The following is a 23,945-nucleotide window of genomic DNA, read 5'->3' on the forward strand; positions in this document are numbered from 1 at the left end:
TAGTTATATGTCACTTATAATTTGACTTAAATCTTATGTCTTATGTCTGTCAATCTGACACTCAAACTAGCTATCATCGAGTACTACGAGTACACAGAACCACAGCTTACTTAAACTTTCTGTACCGAAACCAAACAGCTAAACTTCAAATTGGTTTATTTAGCAGAAATAGAATTTTTTTTGAAATTCATAAATAAAGATGTCTGTTTTGTGTCCTGAAATTCCAGCGCCAGGCTTTTCATTCGAGAATTGTAAAAGGTAGGTAACAAAAGATGAGTTCATCCTTTAAGTGAAATTGCATTATCACTCTCCTAACCTCAATTCCATTTTCATTCAGAAATGCATTGCTGGAAGGCAAGGGATTCGCTCTACCAAAAGCTACTAAGACTGGTACCACCATCGTAGGAATTACTTATAAAGATGGAGTCATTCTTGGGGCCGATACCAGAGCCACAGAAGATACCACAGTTGCAGACAAGAACTCTGAGAAGATTCACTATCTTGCTCCAAATATGTAGTAAGTAAATTACAAATTAAGTCACTGTTCATTTCCAAATGAAGTTGAAAATTGTCTTTCCTTTCCATTGATGCCATAGCAGGTTTATGCAACATACCGACTTGAGATAAATCAACAGAGCTTTTATCGAAGAGTAAGACAGAATCATGCCTAGAAAGTAATGAAAGATTATTTATATCTAAATATTTTGAATCCAATCTGTTAGCTTTCAGGGACTCTCTAATAGAGACATGGAATGGAATTATTGGTGTAAATAATATAGATGAGGAAATAATGGATAACTAATGGTCTAATAAATTCTATAAATACAAAAAACAAGTTATATGAACAATTGCGCATTGACCCATACAACGACGGTTTGAGAAATCAATATAAACGATACCGCAATAAACTCAATGAGGTGATAAGAAAAACCAAAGAAAAATTTTACATAAATAAAATCAACAAACTAAAGAATAACTCAAACAAACTTTGGCAAGCTGTAAAAATGATATATAAACCAACAAACCTAAATAAAATGAAAAATATCAAAACTAATGATGGAATACATCTAACCAATGATAAGGAAATTGCTGAATATTTTTTATCACACTACTCAAGCATTGGAGGAAAGTTGGCCGGATCCATCAGTCAGCAAGAAACCAAAATTGTAGAGAAAACAATATCCAACTCATTCTTCTTAGAAGACACCAATGAACATGAAGTTAAAAATGTAATTAATAATCTGAATAAAGGTAAATCACCAGATCTTGATAACATCAGGTCTGAAACTCTTATAGAATTCGTCGATTACCTAGCTAAACCAATTACCCATATTATAAATAGAGCCATGAATACCGGTAGTTTTCCAGAAGCCTTTAAAATTTCGATAATCAAACCAATATTTAAATCCGGAAATAGAAATGAGGTAATTAATTTTCGTCCCATATCATTAATCAGTCATATAGCTAAAATATTTGAGAAAATATTGAAAGTAAGAATAGATAAATATTTGAAAAAATATAAAATACTCTCTGACAATCAATACGGATTCCGAGAGGCCAGTTCAACACAAGATGCAATGATTCACCTAATGAGAGAAATTTACGATTCGATGGATAATGGTAAACCATGTCTTTGTGTTTTTGTCGATCTGGCCAAAGCTTTTGATACGGTTTCACATAAGAAATTAATAAAGGTAATGGAAAACATCGGTTTCAGAGGGACATCGCTGAAATTATTTGAAAGCTATCTCTCTGATAGGAAACAGTGTGTCAAAATAAATGAAACACTTAGTTCTTACCGTACCATAGAATATGGAGTCTCCCAAAGAACGGTATTGGGGCCTCTCCTATTTAATATCTACTTGAATGATTTGTTTAGGGTCAATTCAGAAGGTACCATTATTAGTTTCGCTGATGACACAGCCGTACTATATCGCACTGAAACTTGGAATGAATTGAAGGACAAGGTTGAGGGAGATTTTATAAAAATTGTCAGTTGGCTTAAGAGCAGGTTGCTGACAATTAACACAAAAAAAACTCACTTTGTACCCTTCTCTTATTTCAACAACAAATTGCCAAATTATACCTCGTTGGAAATCGATAATGACAATGACTGTAAATATGAAAGAACATATAAAATATCTTGGCATAATAATAAATAAAAATGTAAGATGGAGTAAGCACGCAGAATATGTTGCGAATAAAATAAGGTTTCTACTGAACAAATTTAAGTTTTTCAAAAAGATTTTTGACATAGCACAGCTACGAACATTATATTTCAGTCTAGTACAGTCCCATATCAACTATGGAATAATTGTGTGGGGAGGTATTACTGATAATCATCTCAGGGTTATAAATGTCACTCAAAAATTTCTCATTAAAATTATTTTCAATAGAGATTATACCTATCCGTCTGAAATACTTTTCGCAGAATCTAAATTTTTTACATGTAGACATCTATATTTTCAAAGTCTCGCTATGTATTATAGGAAATATGAAACAAAATTATTGTCTGTGGATCACTTGCACGATACCAGATTCAAGCACAAAACCTCAAGAATTCCTAAAGTAAGTACATCTCGAAGTCAAAGATTTCTCACATACTTGTGCCCTATTGCCTATGCAGAAGTTCCATTCGAAATTAAGTCTATTACAAGTGATAACAGATTTAAAAAAGAACTGAAATTATAGCTAACGAATATAACAATAGGTAAGATAAATAAATATTGGAACGAAAAAAAATGAAATAGTGATACAGAAAGAAAAATCACATGTTCTCACAAAAAATAATGTAAATATTTAAAGTATAAATGGAAATAATTTCACAATTTATGATATACACCAGCTTCATACTTATATTTGAACTTTTATTCATATGTTCTAATCCACATCTGTCATTATTGTTCACCATATTCTGTACTGTCGCAATCTTTCTGAACAAGGACTTACCTTATAGAATAGACAGCGACTCTACAGAAGTGCAGTGAACAAGGACCATATTAAGAACAGAACAGTGAATGAAATATTCATATAAGATATATGACTTTCATTTGCTATACGTATATGGTGTATGAATGATGAATGTTATGACCAATAGTTTAGTTTGTAATGTTTGTTCACTGATTCATGTCCATGATATCTTTATTTATTTTTCCCTTTCAATTGACATCACACACAAAACGTGTCAACTTAATTTATTGTTTCATTTTAATTTCTTCATTTTTTTGTCATACACAAGCTCTATGAGCTTCAGTGGCTTGCCATGTTTATTTCTGCATTTTTTTTTGTTTATATGTAAATGTATTCAATCTTATGAAATAAACATTATTATTATTATATCAGACTTTTAATGATACATTCAAATCTCATTGGAATAATGTTTTTGACTTGTTCGATTGATGACCTACTTATTGTGTAGAAGTTCACGTTGAATATAGGGTAAAGAAAATAAACTTTTGTCAGATTTTTGCTAAGTTTTTTATTTGATTCCATTCTCATGAGAATGGTTTAATAAACCGGTCCTAACAAATAAAAAACTCTGTAGAAATCAGACAGAAGCTATTTTCTTTATCCTATATTCAATGTTTTTCCTTTGGAGCAAATTGAATTTAAAATAGAAAAGAAACTGATTTAACTTGGAACTGGAAGAATTAAATCAAATGCTCATATTTTTTGTATAAGTAGAAAGCCAAAAAGCTTCATTCCCAAAAACGAATCTATTTCTAAAAATATACTCCTTTCAATTTAAACTGAAATCTAATCCACAAATAATAATTCAATCAAAGGAAGATATAGGCAGTTGAAAATCTTATATAAAGAAAGAGTTGAGAAATCCAAGTTAGAATACAAAAACACAAGGTTGGATAGTTCTAGTAATATATCCAGAGAAAATTGGAACATTATCAATGAGATGAAAAATAACTCCCTGATAACCTCCCTCAGAACTTGTAAATGATAATATCACTACTAATCACACTACAAAATTGACCTTTCATTATAATTATTTTTCAGTTGTTGTGGTGCTGGTACAGCCGCGGATACAGAGATGACCACTCAGATGATCTCGTCTCAATTGGAACTCCACAAACTGCACACTAACCGCATCGCCAGAGTCTGCACAGCTAACCAGATGCTGAAGCAGTATCTGTTCCGTTACCAGGGCTACATCGGTGCTGCTCTTATCCTCGGAGGAGTCGATGTCGAAGGTCCCCATCTCTACATGATTTACCCCCACGGCTCTAGTGACAACCTCCCATATGGCACGATGGGCTCGGGCTCCCTGGCCGCCATAGCGGTATTCGAGTCCCGCTGGAGACCCAACTTGGAGGAAGAGGAAGGTGTACAGCTTGTCAGAGACGCGATTGCTGCTGGTATCTTCAATGATTTGGGGTCTGGATCGAATATTGATGTCTGCATCATTCGGAAGGGGTCTGTTGACTATAGGAGGACTTATGACGAGGCCAACAAGAAGGGGCTTAAGCAAGCTTCTTACAGGTATCCCAAGGGTACCACTCGTGTTCTTTCTTCTAAAGTTGTGGACGTAGAGGAAGTTTCGGTGCAGAGAATTGAGCCCGAACAGATGGAGATTGTTTAGGGAACAGGGTGTTGGTTTTTTTGTAAGGTTATAAGTAAATGAGCTGATGTTTTCTTCAAACTGATCTTTATTATAAAAATATACAAAATAAATAGTATAAAATATGATTTTCCTTTTTCCAACAATAATATACCTCTATAAAAGTATGAGTTTTATAACTTAATGATAATAAAAAAATATATGTTCGATATTCATATTTTGGATTAGTAATTATCATTGCTTTTTTTTATACAACAACCCACTATACTTCTATCATCTCACAATATGTACTCCCATTTGCAGACATTGAAGTGCCACAGATTATTTTTTATAAACGACAATTAAAATTGTCAACTAGCAATTATATCGACAGTTCGAACTGTTGATTATTGTTCAAAATGTTGACTAACCATAATATAGTTTTAAGCCGTAATCTACAATTTTATTAACTGTTGATTATCTATAGTTGACAGTCTATAATCGACAGTTTTAACAGCTGACTACCAAAAATATAAACAAATCTGTTGATTAGCCATAATAGTCAGTTTAAATTGTCAATTAACCATAATTGACAGGTTAAATTGCTACCTAATCATAAAAGTAATTCAATGAGCCAAAATAAACGCTTCAAATAGTTCATTAACCATAATAGTTTAAACTATAGTTAGGTAAGCCATAATCAACAGTTTACATCAAATAACCATTTTTGACAGTTTAAAGCCATAATCAACGGTTTCGTCAGTTAAACATCAGTCTGTTGTTCAATAAGTCATACTGAACAGTTTAAACAGCCTATTAACCCTGAAAATTCAAACTGTTAATAGTGGCTTATTAAACAACCGTTTACCATAATAAACAATTGAAACAGTTCTAACTAGTCATTAACCATAATAGACGGTTTAATAAGCCATAATCAACAATTGGAATATATGTGACAACTCTCATGGGAAGTTTAACAAACAATTCGATATATTCTATTTCTTATAAACATGTTCCTATTTCTCCAAGAGTTTGGCAGTGCAACGTTTTGACTAAAAGGATGAAAGAGTTGTAAATATTCAGCATTCCACAAATCCCAACTCAATATTTCTCATTTATAAAAATATCTGGAAGACTTCTAAGTACTATGCCTATTATTTTGATTCAACAATGTAACTGCATTGTTTTAAAAACAAACAAATTGGTTGAAGAAAATTCCCTACACCTCACGAATAAATCCTCAAGAAAAATTTATAAACTTTTCATCTGATCTCTAATAAACGACGAGTTAACTTTTATGGACGATAAAATCCCAGCTATCCTTCCACCTCAGATCAACGATATCGTTCGTCGTCAGTGCGCTAGTACCATAACTTACCACGGAAAATTTACGAAACACGAACACAATCCATCCTAACCAAACCATTAACGACAAAACATATAACTTCTTCAGGAATTTCGAACCGACCACTTCATTGATGACGACGTACACGTGCTCCAAAGTAGCAGCTAGTAGCAGCGTTTTGAAAGTAAACGCAGGCAAATAGTGGTGCAGAAACAATGTTCTATCGACAAAGAAGAATGGCAAGTAATGGAAGAGATATCCGGTTAAGAATATTTCGCCCAATGTTTGAAACTGGTTCCAAGTTTGAGAATCCAGGTCAAAGCACAATCTACGCCTGCGCAGTAGATAGAATATCAGCAGGGCGGAGTACAGGACCAAGCCGAATGTTGCCGAGTACCAGATCACAACGTTTCCCAGCAGGTGGATCTGTGCCTGGAGAAAAACAAAGAAATGAATATTATATTGTGTTTTCTAATAGTTGAAAGACTGCTCATTATAAATGCAAAACGCTAACAGAGTGCTTGTGTAGGCCTGTATAGGCTAGTTTGAAATACTTTACCAAGTCCACCCTATACTACAATTATTTTTATTTATATACAATTAATTGGAAAGAAAGTTTTCGGCTTTCTACTACTCCATCTTGATACAAAAAAAAGGATAACAGAATCTTCCAAAGAAAGGAAGGAAGTAATCAATTTGAAAATAAGTAACTCTATACATGGATGTATAGATCATGCAAAGAAGTAACTTTCATCTACACATCCATGTATAGAGTTACTTATTTTCAAATTAATTACTTCCTTCCTTTCTTTGGAAGATTCCCTCATCCTTTTTTTTGTATCAAGATGGAGTAGTAGAAAGCCAAAAACTTTCATCCCAAAAATTAATCACTCCTAAAAATATAACCCCTTCAATACAATTAATATCGTTATAACATTTTAATTTAAAATATTCACATAATAATAAGTAGGTATGCTTATTGGAGAATATATTAGATACAAGCAAAAATTATGGTGTTATCATCAGATAAAATTTCAACTAAATGGTCTAATTTGTACATGTTGTCCTCTTCTTTTATAACACGTTCAATATATTTTCGCCATTTTTTGGAATGGACATATGTTGAGATTTTGTGAACTGTCTAGTAAAAATCTCAGAATAAAATGTTCTTGAATGAGTTAAATAGGATTAAGTTCGCAATGATAAGGAGTACAGACACAGAATAAAAATATTTCTTTTCTGTACCATTTTGTCAATTACATATTATGTGAAAGGAGCTTTTTTGAACATACTATGGACAACAGTTCTTTCTTGACGATACTTTCATCAAATGTTGTTTTTTGTAAAAGCCAATCAATGATATTTCTTCATGCATTAGTTGGTATTCACAAAACTTTTCTGGAATGGCATCACAATCACAGAGTTAGGTGGAATGACGTCCAACATTTGCTCAAAATATTCGGTCCAACATTTGCTCAAAATATTCTTCAAACACATCACCGTTCATGTCTTCATATTTCTTCATATTTCATCAGTTCGGACTTACATTGTCTAATATAATATAAATTGATTTGAAATTCCTGAAAAAATATTGAAAAGATTAACCGAAAATAACAATTTTATTTGAACAAAAAAAAACTGAAATTACAAAGAAATAACATAAAACCGAACAACAACCAAAAAAATAAAAATTGAAATATTAATAAGAGCTGAAAATTAAAAATTATTATTAACAAAAAATAAAAATTAAAAGATTCCAAACCAAGTTATGTCACGACGTTTCATTGGTTTTGGCGGGAGATAACCGTTTGGCGGGAGTTCGTTGTTTTTCGTTGAATACTAACAATCGAAACGTCGTGACATAACTTGGTTTGGAATCTTTTTATTTTTATTTTTTGTTAATAATAATTTTTAATTATCAGCTTTCATTAATATTTCAATTCTTATTTTTTTGGTTGTTGTTTGGTTTTATATTATTTCTTTGTAATTTCGTTTTTTTTTGTTCAAATAAAATTGTTATTTTCGGTTAATCTTTTCAATATTTTTTCAGGAATTTCAAATCAATTTATATTATATTAGACAATGAAAGTCCGAACTGATGAAATACACCACGAAACATTGTCAACCACCTTCAAACAATCATGTCTTCATGTTAATTGCCAAAATGCTTTGAGTCAAACATCAATGAATCACCCTCAACAAAACCATCAACACTTCCAATGTGGGTAATAGTCAGTCACTTTCTTTTTCCAGAAGACGACTTTAATCCTAAAAATGTTTGACGTGAACTTATAATATTTTTGGTCTTGCCACATCTTTCCAATGGTAAATCCTTCGTTAAGCTGTTTCATTCATATAATAAATTTAACCATGATGATCATGGAATCTTGTTGCTGAAACATTATGCATTTGGGCACACAAGCATTAAATGGTTTGAATCATACTCATTGCATCGAAAGCAATTTGTGAGACTTTCGACAGACTCCAGTGTGGGAGAAATCAAAGCAGTTGTCACTCAAGGTTCCATTCTAGGACCCATCTTGTTTTTATTGTATATTAATGATATAAATGCTAGCATCACTTTATTTGCAGATGACACCACGTTGCTGTGGCAGGGAAAAGATCCTACAAAACTAGCACAAAATGTCACTAATAAGGATATGGAAAAAATAAAGAGCTTCCTTTAAACTTCAATAAAACCCATCTCTTCCCTATCAAATGTGAACTCCCACAGCTTCGTTTAAATAACAACATTCTCTAGGCAAAATTGTTTTCTAAATTCTTAGGACTTCACATAAATAATGAACATAAATTCAAGGATCATATTATTAAGCTAAATAAAAACCTGGCATCTGGCTGTTTTGTTATCAAATCGGTTTTAAGTGAACTAGGTAAAACCTTTGCAAGATCTGCTTACTTTGCCTTCGTAGATGCACATATAAGATATGGTATTGCCTTCTGAGAAGTTGCAGCAAAAGCATGCTGCAAACTGTTTATGTTACTGAGGATACACTACAAAAACACACTTTTGTCTATTTTCCACTATATTTCTTTATTGTTGACCGGTTTCGGCTATTATACCATTTTCAAAACTAACTGATTACATTTAAATCCGAGTAATTTATACCTATATTATTCTAGCATAAATGATTTGATATACCTGATATATCTGATATACCTGATATCCGGTACCTGCGTTTCATATACCTGTAAAATCCATGAACATAACAAAAGCTTTCAATATAATGTAGGTTTTGGGATCTGGACTATAGGTTCAGGAGAGGACTATTGTTTAATTCAAGTTGTTCGTTGAGGACAATAGAATTGGGATCTTTCTTTGACCTGTTTATTTCCATAGATTCCAACAGATTCATCATTTTCCCTTTTTCGCATGTATGTAGGATCTTTAAATTATCTTTATCTATTTTATGTTTCGAATTTTGAAGATGTTCGTACATTAATGATTTTTTATCCGAAATGACATGTTCGTGGTACCTTGTATCAAAATTTCTCCCAGTTTGGCCTGTATATATGGCAAGGCATTCACCACATTCTATTCGATATATACCAGATCTCTTTCCTTTCTCTAATTTAGGTTTGGCATTAAATAATATGTTTCCTAAATTTCCGTTGGATGTGTAGGATGTTTGTAAATTGAATTTTGAGAGATAATTTTTAATATTCTCGTCAACAGTGAACTCTGTGAACTGTTCAACACGTGTTTAAAACAAAACTATTTTAAATTTAATAATACATTTTATATACAGAACTCAGGCCTACCAATGGGATCACCGATAAGTCCGTTACTAGCTGATATATTCCTAAACAATTTAGAGACTAATCTAATTTTGAATAACTGTCTTTCCCATAAACATATTGTGTTCTGGTTTAGATATGTAGATGACATATTAGTAGGCTTCGATGGTTCAACTAGACAAATATCTCATTACTTGAAATTCCTCAATAGTCTACACGATAAGATCAAATTCACCGTAGAGATAGAAGAGAACAATGAGATAAATTTTTTAGATCTGACAATATCCAAAAACAATGATAAACTCGACTTTAACATTTTCCGAAAAAACACATTCACAGATTGCACAATACCTTTTGACTCTTTTAACCCGATTTCACAGAAATTTTCTGCATTCAGGTCAATGATATAGTTTTGAAAATGGTATAATAGCCGAAACCGGTCAACAATAAAGAAATATAGTGGAAAATAGACAAAAGTGTGTTTTTGTAGTGTATCCTCAGTGAACATGAATTTCCACAAAATAAACAAGTCGTCAATCGAAGAAGTGTTTATGTTACACAGAAGCAAGCTGTCCGGTGTGTGTGCAGGGCAAAATTCCAAGAACACTGCAAACCATTATTCATTGAACAACAAATCCTAACAATAATCTCTCTAATTATCCTTGAAACAGTAAGTCTGATTCACAAAAATATATATCTGCTCTTATTGATACAAATGACCACTCATTTTATGAATTATAGAATTTACTTATAGTATCTCGCTATAATATAACATATTTTTAAAGAAAATTTTGATTTGTATAGCATCAAATGTGTTTGATATTCTATTTTATATAGATAAGATTTAAGTAATACTTTTAAACAATTTCAACATAGTTCAAAAACGTTTGTTAACAGTAACTTTTTCTTAGGACAATAAACATATATCTATCTCTGTCTCTCTCTTCTCATGTCGAAACTCTCTTATCTGACATAGGTAATGTCTCTTTCAGCAAATGATTTCATCATTTTCAATTAATAGTGAGTTTCTGTTTTTCCCAGCTAAAATTCAATTCCTTCAATATTCCACAATTTCTTTCTGCCTATCACTAGAATCTTCTTTCAAGGCTTCCATTATTTTGTCAATGGTCGGTATTTCTTTCTTAAAATAAAATAAATATACTGCTCTTCTAACTGCAAATTCATAGTTTTCATCAACAGACCCAGTTTTTCTTCCTAAAGATGGTTTTGATAATTTCACAGCTCAATTTTTTTTCTTGTTCCTGAATTTATATCTCGAAGATTTTGAAACTCCCCTCATTTGCGAATACATTTCCACCAGAGTATTAATCGTATATGAGCATACATTAAGAATAATAATCTTTTCGTCAACAGAAAAAGCACATTTGCTTATTTGCTTTACTGGAGAGAAAACTGAAGCAGACATTTCGATTCAAGTATAATTAGCTAATAACAACACTGATTAAGACACATGGGAATCATCAATTATTCATATTCTTCAGGCAATAAAGTATCTAATTAAATCACTAATAGATCATATCGAATCATGACGTCATCCTGTTTTCCAGCAAAAATTGAAAATATCTCAGGTATGCCTGATTTAATCAGGTGAGATGTGTGATATGTGATACATTGAAAACGCCTTTTTGTAGAAAGTATTAAAATTTTTTGTTACTTTTGAGATTTATTACCTATATCAAATCATAGAACATTGAATGTGTTATAAACTCGGTCAAGGTCAACTGAATAAAACAAGCAACTGTCTGCTATCGTTGTTATTTTGGTACTGCTTTATTGTGTTTCACTCAAATCATTTCAGATATAAAAACTGCAAAGCTTATTACCCGGAACGTATAATACAGGGTGAAACCTACGGGCATATATAACATCTCCCCGTTTAAGATTTCACTGATATAATAATAATTTCAAACTAAACCTAACTTAATCCTAACCTCTCAGGAGGTTTTATTTGACTACGTCTTCTTAATATTCTATCGAAAACTGGATTATTTTCACAGTTATTGGAAGAAACGTTTTCATTGTTTACTTGAGCCCTATTTCTATTTGCACTATTTACAATATTTACACTCAACTCTGAACGAGGAATGATATTGATGACATCCTTTTTATTTTTAGATTCAATAATATGGTTTTCAAGAGAATTATCTTTTTTCAATAGGTCTAGATGGCGTTTCCATATCATTCCTTCATTCGTTCGTACGGAATAGGTTCTTTCTCCTAACCTTTCAATAATTTTACCTTTACACCATTTATCAGCACGTTGCCGAAAATCCCGAGCCCAAACAAAATCGTTAGCTTTGAAACTTTCCGTTCTTTTACCTTTAGCATGATGTTTCTGTGACTCTTGATTTTTGATAACATTTTGATATACTGAGGGCATTAATAAATCAAATTTACAGCGCAACTTACGTCCCATTAATAATTTCGCTGGCGTTTCCCCTGTCGTGGTATGTGGAGTGTTACGATAGTGAAATAAAAATCGATTAATGATCAAATTGCAATCAACATTTTTATCATCTTGGGTAGCTTTCAAAATCGCCTTTTTTAATATTTTAACCGCGCTTTCTCCTTGCCCGTTGGTCGAAGGGTGATAAGGGGCACCAGTACTATGTTCAACACCACTGGCCCTAAGAAAATTTTGAAAGGATTCCGACATAAAGGTAGTAGCATTGTCTGTACAAAGCTGCCGGGGTAATCCGAACCTAGCAAAAAGATCTCTACAAATCTTAATCGTGGTGTTAGCTGTTATGTCCTTTACCACAAAACATTCTAACCACTTGGAAGTCGCATCTTCAATCACTAAAAAGTTTTTACCGAACAGTGGGCCGAAAAAATCCGCATGCAATCTGGTCCATGGTTCTTTTGGCCAGGTCCACGTAATTAAAGAGGATTTTGGAGGGTTATCCCCATGCAATGCACAAGCTTTGCAAGATTTTGCCTTTAACTCAATTTGACTATCCATACTTGGCCACCAAAAGTAGGAGCGCGCAAGTGACTTCATTTTAACAATCCCCATGTGTGAAGAATGTAATTCTTTTAAAATATCCTCTCTGTATTTATTTGGTATAATTAATCTATAACCCCACAATAAACATTGCTGTTCTAAGAATATTTCATTTTTTCTTACAAAAAATGGAGATAAGTCTTTACAAGGACATCGATCAGGCCAACCGTTTTGAACATAAAAAATAACCTTGCTCAAAATAGGATCCACTGCTGCAGCCATTCTGATCTTTTTAAAATCAATTGGATAATTTGATTCTTCAATATAATCTATATATGAAATCTTGCAATGTTCATCTTCTTGTTCATAACAATTTATAGGCAATCTCGACAAAAAATCTGCTGTATTGTTAGAAGAATTAATATATTTTATTTCGTATTCAAACCCTGATAAAATGTATGCCCACCTCTGAAGTCTATTTGCTGCTAAAATAGGGATACCTTTTTTGTTACCAAAAATTGTTAGTAGAGGCTTATGGTCAGTAACAAGCAAAAATTTTTTACCAAAAAGATATTGAAAAAATTTTTTCAATCCAAAAATGATTGCCGCAGCTTCTTTTTCAATTTGCGAATAATTTAATTCGGCAGAGTTTAGTAATCTTGACGCAAATGCTATCGGTTTTTCAACCTGATTTTCAAAAATATGACTTATACTAGCCCCAAGAGCAAATTGTGATGCATCCACAACAAGTTTGACCGGTTTATCTGGATTGAAATGTGTCAAAACTGGAGCCGTTACCAACAGTCTTTTCCCACTTTCAAATGCCTCTAAACATTCTTTTGTCCACTTCCATTTTACATCCTTTTTTAATAATGAGTAAAGTGGTTTTAGAATATTAGAAATATTAGGTAAAAATTTACAATAAAAATTCAACATACCCAAGAACGATTTCAACTCCGTAACAGTAGTAGGGGTAGGTATATTTTTTATTGCTACAATTCTATCGTCCGATGTGTGCAGCCCTTCCTTATCAATGACATGGCCCAAATATTTCACTGAAGGTTGAAATAAAGCACATTTTTCTTGCTTGACTTTTAGACCACATTCCTGTAACTTCCTGAAAACCTGATCCAAACGCTCAAAATGTTCTTCATCGTTCCTTCCAGTTACTAAAATGTCGTCTAAGAAAGACACTACACCAGGCATATTTTGAAAAATTTGTTCCATAATATTCTGAAAAATTGAGGGAGCACTAGTTATCCCGTATGGTAAACGAGTATAAGAAAAAAGTCCCTTATGAGTAGTTATAGATACTAATTTTTGAGATTCTGGGGTCAGAACTAATTGTTGGTATGCCTCAGATAAATCTATTTTGGAAAATGTTTTACCCCCTTCTAATTGTGAAAATAAATATTCGATTCTAGGCAAGGGAAACCGCTGAATATTTAAATTAGGATTTAGGGTTACCTTAAAATCGCCACAAATTCTTAAATTTCCATTCGATTTCATGATTGGTACAATGGGCGTGGCCCATTCTGAAAACTCAGTTGGAATCAACACTCCAATTTCAACTAATCTATTTATTTCCTTTTCAATTTTCGGTTTCAAAGCAAACGGTACTGGACGGGCTTTACAAAATTTCGGTACAGACCCTTCTTTTACCGTTAAATTTATTGGAAATTTATTGAAGGTTCCTAATTTATTATCAAAAATTTCGTAATATTTGTTCTTAAACCATTTAATTTTTTCAGAAATTTCATTTACCTTTTTATGGTTGTGTTCAGGTTCAACTTCAGCAAACTGAATTTTACCTATTCCTAACTGAAGCATCTTTAACCCATTTCGGCCTATCAGTGGTGGGCCACCATTTTTTATGACATAAGTTTTGAGGACAAAATGTTTGTTTTCGAACAATATATTAAAATTAACGTAACCCACTGGTTCAATAGTCAACCCAATATAATCTCTTAAACTTAAATCATTTTTAAACAATGGTATCTGTTTAAAGTATCTTAAATATAAATGTTCAGAGATTGCTGACTGAGCAAATCCAGAATCCGCTTCAAAATTAATTGGAATATTTTCAACCACTAATTTCACATAAGTTGGCTTAACATTATCACATGTGTCGATATTGAAACAATTTAAATTGAAAATTGACTCAGTTTGCAAACTCTGATCTGATAAAATCTTATCAATTTTAGGTTCACTTAAATTTTCATTTTCAATCAAAAAAAGTTGATGAATTTTATTACATAGGGGCGCCAAATGTCCTTTCTTTCCACATTTATGACAATTATTGTTTTTATAAGCACATTCGTTTGACAAATGATTGGTTCGTCCACAAACGTAGCACTTACTTGAGTATTTTTTATTTCGACTCACCCGCTGGTTTCCATTAGCCTTACCAAGTCGACTAGAAGACCCCGGTTCGGGTTGCTTGTGATTGCTTCCCGATTCCTTAAAATTTTTCCTATGATAGCGTTGGTTATAAAAATTTACGGGTTCCGTTTTTATGTTCGTACCAATGGACGCTTCTCTGGAATGATGTTCACTAATTGCTGACTCCTTTGCCAAAGCCAATTTAACCACTAATTTGAACGTTACTGAATCTGCAGTTGCATCCTCTTCAAAAAGTCGATCCATAATTTTAGGATTATTCATCCCAAGAACGAAAATGTCCCTCATAACTAAATTCAATTCAGTCCCAAACTTACAAGTTGTTGCTAAACTTTTAACTCTGGCCTCCCATTCGGCCACACTTTCTTCTAATCCACGTTTTGCGGTGTAAAATTTCAGTCGTTCCGAGAAATATGATTTTACTGGCGAAAAATGTTCAGTTAACAATTCCACCAAATCGTCGTACGTTTTTGCATCCGGTAAATCCGGTACACACAAATTTCTTACAAGTATGTACGCTTCTTCATTTAGCGTATTTAAAAGAATAGCTTTCTTGCGATCCTCATCATTTATTTTGTTCGCCACAAAAAATTGTTTAAGTCTTTCTTTGAACACTGAAAAGTTAGAGTTTTTCGGGTCGAATGTATTAAGTGATCCGAGCAGTCCCCATGTTTCTGGCATGTTGATATTATGATCAATTGCATTAACGTAACTAATTAGTGCTATATTTCGCGTAAGAACAAAACTCCTCGTCGCCAATGTTATAAACTCGGTCAAGGTCAACTGAATAAAACAAGCAACTGTCTGCTATCGTTGTTATTTTGGTACTGCTTTATTGTGTTTCACTCAAATCATTTCAGATATAAAAACTGCAAAGCTTTTTACCCGGAACGTATAATACAGGGTGAAACCTACGGGCATATATAACAGAATGTGTAAAATGAATCCTACATTTTCATATATTTCAACTGACTCCTATGGAATAGCCATATAAAAATGATTTATTACTCCGCTGTACACGGAAATAGACTATAGACAAATAATGCACAGTATAATGCTGAATAAACTTACATTGCTCGTCGAAGAGACCCAATATGCAATTCCACGGGACATGAGAGGCCATTCTAGGGGTTCCGAACTGTACATGTGGTTCTGAACACTATCAGTGTTTGCAAACAACATTTTGTAATGTAGCTCAAAAAACTTTTGCCAGAAAGACAGTTTGGTAGCCGTTGTGGGGATCATTTCAGCTGTTACCAGATCTCGTTCACGTTCTTTTTGGTCGTCAGCTGAAAAAGCAAGAAATAATCCTTTAAGACATGGAATATTCCTCAAGCATGTTTAATGAAACAACCATCATGAAAAAAATTTACCATGTCTCACAGGATACATCTCATAATTGTTTCATAAAGGAATTATATAGTTAGATACTTTGGAAGATTCAGATAGTTTGTGTGAGGTGTGTCCCAATATTCATTTATTTTTTCGACACCAAGACATGTAGTTCTAGCCTAATTATTGACTAAAAATTACATTTTTCAAATACAACCAAAACCTATTATCAATCCTTAGAAAACAACACTTACATTTTGTGTATCGATGCTCCTCCACATTCCATACAGTATCATCCTGGACAATAATCCTATCAGCTGCCACTTCGTGCTGGTGGTATCCCCAGTCGGGCAACTGTCGCCCCGTGAACTTCAAAGCTGTATCAGTATCAACGTGTATCAACCTCACCAGCGACTGGATTGTATGCCAGTTATCGCCCTGTTGATCTCTGTTCGTTATTTCAACTCTCCATAAGTTCTGGGCCGGCATCGATATGTTGTAGTCGATGTAGCAGGAGACTTCTTGGCATTGCGGTGAAAGGGGGGCTGCAACATCGTGGGAGTTCAGCGCTCGACTGGAGATTCCTAAGGAGAGAAGCAGATAGTGAAAATAGTACAGCGAGGTGTTATTAGTTTGTATTTTGAAAATATGGTTCATTTAAAGGTGACGATGAAAACAAAGTTGGAGTTGGTCTATTGAATTCCAAAAATCCCCATTTTTTTAAATCAACGTGCAAGATAGAAGGTTGAATAACAACCATATTCTGCTGTTACAGACTGCAATGTTGAATTTCATCTAGTTTTAGTTGCATAAAATCCTATTCGACCATTTGCATATGTTTGTGTTTGAGTTATTCAACAATAATGAATTAGTAATACATTCATCAACCACTTACATAGCTGGTTAACAGAAAAAACATTTTAAACATTTTTTTAACTTACACCAAAAACGGAAAAGGTCCTAATAATGAGTTGCATGAAACTCTGAATAAGGTTTGTCGCATCTTGAGTAAACTTACAAAATCAACAAACTTATCAAATCAAATCAAAATATGCTTCATTACCAATGATTTTAATATCTTATTGGCAAAGTCTAGTAAAGTAAAACGTGTATATGGGATATTAAATTAACAAATACAAGCTATAAAATAATGCTTAGAGCACAAGAGCAGCGTATTGGACAGAAGGATATGAAGCCCAGCTGAATAGATACCAAAATTAGTACATGAATATATGAATAAATGTTTATATTACGTACTGAGCATTGATAGCCATTTCATGTTGATTTCAATAACTTGTTTACAAAAAGCTACATGCCAATTACTCGATAGAGCCTTGGTAGAATTCGTCCACACTATAAAAGGTCCTCACAAGGATGTCTTTTACTTTTATTCTGATTTTTTTTCATCATAATTCATTCCTTTTCAACCCCGTCTCAACACAAGATAAATCTTTCGCAAACACTTTTTTCTTACTAGAACGAAATTGTCGTTTCATGAAATCAAGTTCAATAACGTTAGTTGTTCAATTTGTTCTCGTAAAATGTCATTATAACATATTTATAAATTACCTGTTTTCCAAGAAGTGATGTTATAATTGTAATTGTTTTTTCAAAATCTACCTATTTTGCCAGAATTAATCTTTTTTTATGAGTAGAAATATAGATATTTTGTTCGAACTTAACAAAAAATATATAATAATTGCACAAAAAACTCAATTATCTCAAAGGTGCAGAGTTTTTACCATCCTTATCATAAAAGAGGACGTATGCTTCTCCACTAACAAGCGATTTTGGTGAAATTGGTGACACGTGTGAATCGTTGTATTTGTGCCACGCGCCAGTATACGGGTGTCTGCAGTATGCTGTATAATGCCCTCTGTGAGTAGTTCCACTGTGATTTAAAAGTACATATTGATTATAACAACAAGTATCCACATTTTCTGCTGCAAAATTGTCCATATCCAATCCTTCTAGAGGAAATTCGATAACATCATTCAATTTGCCTCTAAATCTTTCCGTTGCCGTTGGAGAAAAATCTTTTTAAATGAATTACTAAAATATGGGGAAACTTGTGGATTGATAGGGACTTTGTGTATTTTCTCCTTTGCTTGCATTTCGAACACGTCGGTTTTTCATTTCCATCCAATGTTTCTTCTCTTGCAAACGAATCCAAGCATTGCCACAAACTCAATTGGTCGGTTCTTTGTGGTATGGAGAGAGACAAATCCCAGAAAGGCTTGAAGGTTACTGATGAGTGTCCACAGTGTGTGCATTTCATCGTGGATTTCAATTGACCAATGAAATTATCTACAATCTTAGAGTTATGCATCCGCAAATATTTGAGCCATGACTCTTGTGCATTTCCGCTGTCGCTCAATTTTTCGTTAATCTCCGTTAAGATTGGTTTAGGTTTCCCATTAATAATATTAACGTCTTCATGTAAACCTTCTAGAAGATAACAAAGAAACTCCTTGGCGTCTTGATGGGAGTTACTCATGAATCAAGAAGCAAAACTTTGAATCTGATTTTTTAAGGTGGCTGTATTTATTACTCTATCAAATGAATCTTCTGACCACAACTCCTTGATGACTTCTGCAGAAGCTTTGATTAAAGCACCTTCCATACTAGAAATACTAGTATTGACTACTAGTATTGAATTCATCTTTTTTCAAATATTCCAATAACCATCTCGTATTTGACAAACATTGGATTACGCTGTTCACGAAACAGGTGTTACCAATATTTTTCAACCCATTTAACCCAAGGGTTTTGACTGAAGAATTCATCACTGAACAATTCAAAATATCATTTATCTAATTAAGTTTCAACATTAATCAACATATTTATAAATTGCCTGTTTTCTTAGATGTAATATTGTATTGCAATTGGTTTTTTAAAAATTACCTGTTTTGCCAGAATTAATCATTCATCTAATTAAGTTTTAACATAAAATGCCAGTAATTTACATATTCATAAATTACTTGTTTTCCTAGAAGTAATATTGTATTGTAATTGTTTTTCCAAAACCTACCTGTTTTACCAGAATTATTTATTTATCTAATCGAGTTTTAGCATACAATGCCAGTAATTACCATATTTATAAATTACCTGTTTACCTAGAAGTAGGTAATGTTATATTGTAATTGTTTTTTCAAAATCTACTTGTTTTACCAGAATTGATCATTTATCCAATTAAGTTTTGGGATAAAATGCCAGTAATTAACATATTTATAAATTATCTGTTTTCCTAGAAGTAGGTAATGTTATATTGTAATTGTTTTTTCAAAATCAGCCTGTTTTACCAGATTTATTCATTTAAGTTTTGGCATAAAATGGCAGTAACATATTTATGAATTACCTGTTTTCCTAAAAGTAGTTTTGACATGCAATGCCAGTAATTAATATATTTATAAATTATCTGTTTTCCTGGAAGTAATATTGTATTGTAATTGTTTTTTCAAAACCTGTTTTACCAGAAATAATCATTCATTTAATTAGGGTTTGAGTTTACCTACTGTTATATAGAACACATTGTAGAATAGTTTGATGCAAAGTCTTGAATAGAATTCATAGTGTGAAAATTATATAATTACTATGGATCAACTATTACAACAGAAAGAGTATGAGGAATGAGCCATTTCAATCAGTACTTTCTTTTCTGATAGTTTCATTGCATTCAATAATTCATTGTTTCAGTCCTGAAAGATATAATTCGAATCGTTTGTATGGCGAGTACTGTTACAGGTAAAATTTTTGAGTAATATCTCGTCCTTTGTGATTGATGCATCTGAAAACCTTCGAAAGGTCACATAATATTGCAGTATTTCTCAGATAACTCTTTCAACTTGAAAACCAAACTGTTTGCTACAGAGCACTATGTAAGGTGAAAAAAATCTATTTATTTTTGCTACGGAAGTTAAAAGTCATGAAATACTTGTGCAGCCTAAGTACAGACTAGAAGCCAAGACCCTGTATCTTGAAAACAATAATTTTCTGCAGACTATTTCATAAAATATAAAAAATCGATAATAGTAGTGAATGAAGTAACCAACGGTTCACTAACCCTACGTACCATGTACAAGCTGAATGACATCTCCATGCTTAATAGCGTCTACAGGTTGTTCCACAATCAGATCATCTTTGTCAGGCCTTTTAACTATCCACCAATTGTTGACGTCTTTAAAAGAGTAGCACGTGACCTGTTGTTGATGACTAGATCCTCTTTTGTCAGGGTATCGGATCGGGTAGAGGGCATTATGGGAATGAAGCCAACAGGTTCTTCCATGTGTATGACTATTCATATGAAAAATAGGTATAAAAAGGTTTAGAAGTTTGTCCAAGAAGTATGTAGTCTGAGTGCTTATTATAAGATGGTGATCGCTAAGTAAATAGTACAGTCGTAGCTACACCATCATGGATTTCTTTCTATATAATACTAGATGCTTTCAAAAATCTGGAAATAGTAAAATGTGACATGAGAATAATGAACAGTGATGAAAGTCCCTTTCCAAAGAGTACTCTATTTATCTTCATATGAATCACTCTGTTGACTAACAATGAAGTTGTACCCAGTTAGATATAAATAGAGGCCAAGTTTAGAGTTGGGAATAAGTCTTCAAATCAGTAATTTTGAATTATTGATTTGAATTATTATCTCCTGAACACATCAACTCTCTCTCTCATTTTCAAAGTAAATTTTAATTTCTTCAATACTATTATTATCAAATAATTCAAATGTATCTCCACACCATAAGTTTACATATATTATAAAGAGAACAGGTCCAATAACTGATCCGTGTGGTGCATCACAAGTTAAACTTCTTTCGAAGGGATATCAGGATACATTTTGAATCGCCTGATTTTTGATACACTATTGAAGTAACCTATTGAGGTATAATAGAGAAATATGATTTTATTTTCCAGTCATCTCAAAGAGGATAATTTTTTTGCTTCAATTCTAGATGGATAACATCAACGAATAGGGCTTTGGTGACCACCCGCCAGTACTCTGGAAATGACATAAATTATTTTATGTAAAATATCTAGTTTTCACACATTAATTTCTATCAGTGAGAAAGTTTATGTAATTAAATTAAAGTGGTCCTAACACTCCTCCGTGGGGTGAATTTTTAGCCTATTTTGGTATTGGTAAAAATATTTCAAACATCTTGAAAACAATGGCCATATATTCAACATTGTTAAAAAGCCTCTAGAATATTTTTGTGATCACTAATATGTAATTAGCATTATGTTTATAACTTTACCATTATTTTACTCACCGTAAAGTTATTTGTGAACCATGAGCCACCTGGAGGGGCTGTCCTTTAGTAATACTCGCCAATCCTCCCTCCAAAGACGCCTGAAATGCACTCGTCATGATGCTATCGTGCGGCCCCGCCTTATTTAGGATGCTCAGATGAACGTAAAACACACCTAAATATACTAAAAGAGCAACTGTCAATGCAACTGCTGATTGAATACAAAACCTAATGAACAAAGCCACATCTGATATTTTCGGCGAAGCCAACAGTCTCCAGAAATCTCTCAGCAGAATAGCAGCTCCCAGAAAACATGTATAAAACCCAATATACTTAACACTCAAAGCACACGTTAGGGAGACAGAAGCAAGAACAATCCATAGAAACCAAAACAAGCAAAAAGGCCTATCAGAGTATTTCTTGAACTTCACGATGCAGAGGATTCCAAACAGGGAAAAGAATATTAGAACTGATTCCATCAAAATGAACCTGCTCTGAGTTAGGAACGCATTGTCAAACAAAAAAAGTAAAGCAGACAGCAATGAAGTCCATTGCGAGAGACCTACCTCTAGCATCAAGTGATATACAGTGGGAATTATGAGGCTACCGAAAAACGCTGGAACAAACCTCAAAGCAATTAAGGGCAAGGAGGAAGGATATGGACTGCCTATTTTGTCGAATCTGAACTTTCCATCGTATCCTGCTATGTGAGCTACTGCAGCAATCAGCTGTTTGCCAAGAGGTGGGTGAGAGTCGAAAAAGAAAGTATTCTTCATGTATAAAGAAACATACTTTCCATAATGCAATTCGTCAAACCTGAAAAGAAGACACAAGATTATTGCACATACATTATTTCCGTCCATCATTATGGATAATGCCATCAGTGATTTCAGTAATGCTATTAACAAAATAACTGTTAGTTTCATTTGAAACTTAGATTCTACGAAAGTAACATTATTAGGCAATCTATCATGACTAGTATTGACTTACACTATGTTTTTAGGCTCCTCAAGTTTGTACATTCTTGTTACGAGTCCGCATAAGAATAAAATTATAGAGAGAATGTCTATCTCACAGTTCACTCTGAATAAATTGTGTTCAACTGTCCTCTTTATTTCTACTTCATTTTTCAGTTGGGGAGAATCGTTATGTAGGTTGTCACTAAGGGGCAACGTGTCTGATTTATTGCTCACTGGCGCTTCTTGAGATGATTTTATCCCATCTTTACTATCTGCTTTCAGTTCTTCGAATTTAGTGGTAGGGTTTTTATCATTTTGTTGTTTTCTGTTCCTCAAAATCGTCATTTTTTCTTATACTTTATTTTGTCATAAATTAGCACCAAATACTTTTAAAAACTCTCTCCTAACCTAACTAACCTACATTTTTGACTTATTTTGACGTTGCATTCTGCATTCGAAGAAATTTATGACGTCACCACAAACTACTAGGTGGTTTGTGGACGTCACCAGGGTTAATATATAGCGGGTTGGGAAATAGAGTCGACTTTAAACAAGGAGGTACCTGTAGAAAGAGAAAAGGTATAGTTGCAAACAAGGTGTATGTGTGAAGAATTTCTTCTATTTTATGAAATTTTGTAAATGTCACCTGTCAAAACCGTACCAAATTCATCAACTACGATCCTCGATTCCAGCGATGAAACTAATCACAGAAACAGAATCAAGAACGTGATGAATGAATATTACTGGAGTTGAGTCCCAACACCAAACCTTTATTTTTAACACCTCGACACGTGTTTCTATTACCAAGTGCTCATCTTCAAGAAGATTAAATCTTCCTCTCGAATGTGCTATTTTGAATTGTACCAATAACCTTGCTCGTACCGTACATTTATACCGAATTATTTTGGCAGTAGAGGACTGGTGCATATTCAATGGAATTTTAGATGTTTTCACCACTACATAGTTTGAACGATATAATTGAACTGATTGTGCACGAGTTCTTCTAAAATACTTTTCCCAAATTGAGCCTTGAGAAGTAAAAATGAAGGTATCGAACATTTTGTATCAATCCATGAGGAGATTGACTTTTGTAGCAACACATTTCTTGCTTTCAACATACGTTTTCATCAGAAAACGCCGACTTTTTGAAAACGTTGGATCCTGTCAAAAATCGAGTAATTCGACGACTCATCATTGGCAACTCGGATAACTATATACCTAGTTAATAATACCTAAGTATCCGATTTATGCATATGATAAGATAGCCTCAATTGTTTTTCATTTAATATAATAATAATAATATAATAATAATATAATACTGATGAAAATAATTCCATATGAACATTTCATTCATTTTTACATTATAATAGATACAAAT

General features: G+C 33.1%; 2 protein-coding genes across 3 annotated transcripts; one reads left to right on the forward strand and one right to left on the reverse strand.

Moving 5' to 3' along the window:
- Window positions 1-78: 78 nt before the first annotated feature.
- LOC111513406 (Proteasome beta2 subunit) lies at window positions 79-4,701 on the forward strand. The gene is made up of 3 exons (XM_023169609.2): window positions 79-258; window positions 338-517; window positions 4,012-4,701. Exons 1-3 carry the CDS (start codon window positions 200-202, stop codon window positions 4,592-4,594), a joined length of 822 nt encoding a protein of 273 aa, XP_023025377.1. The 5' UTR covers window positions 79-199; the 3' UTR covers window positions 4,595-4,701.
- On the reverse strand, window positions 4,644-23,035 carry rt (Protein O-mannosyltransferase rt). Of its 2 annotated transcripts, XM_074175068.1 has the most exons (7): window positions 22,599-23,035; window positions 21,630-22,424; window positions 20,423-20,643; window positions 16,605-16,934; window positions 16,090-16,307; window positions 13,557-13,851; window positions 6,082-6,329 (listed from the first exon to the last, which is right to left on the reverse strand). In XM_074175068.1, the coding sequence occupies exons 1-7, from the start codon at window positions 22,910-22,912 to the stop codon at window positions 6,226-6,228; spliced, it is 2,277 nt and encodes a 758-aa protein (XP_074031169.1). In that variant the 5' UTR covers window positions 22,913-23,035; the 3' UTR covers window positions 6,082-6,225. The 2 variants fall into 2 exon arrangements, with proteins under 2 accessions (XP_074031168.1, XP_074031169.1); XM_074175067.1 differs by lacking the exon at window positions 13,557-13,851 and having other exon boundaries at window positions 4,644-6,329; window positions 22,599-23,032.
- Window positions 23,036-23,945: the final 910 nt, after the last annotated feature.

This window comes from Leptinotarsa decemlineata, unplaced genomic scaffold, assembly GCF_025532065.1.
Source record: "Leptinotarsa decemlineata unplaced genomic scaffold, Ldec_3_MD MMD2_tig00000882_RagTag_RagTag, whole genome shotgun sequence".
Classification (NCBI taxonomy): domain Eukaryota; kingdom Metazoa; phylum Arthropoda; class Insecta; order Coleoptera; family Chrysomelidae; genus Leptinotarsa; species Leptinotarsa decemlineata.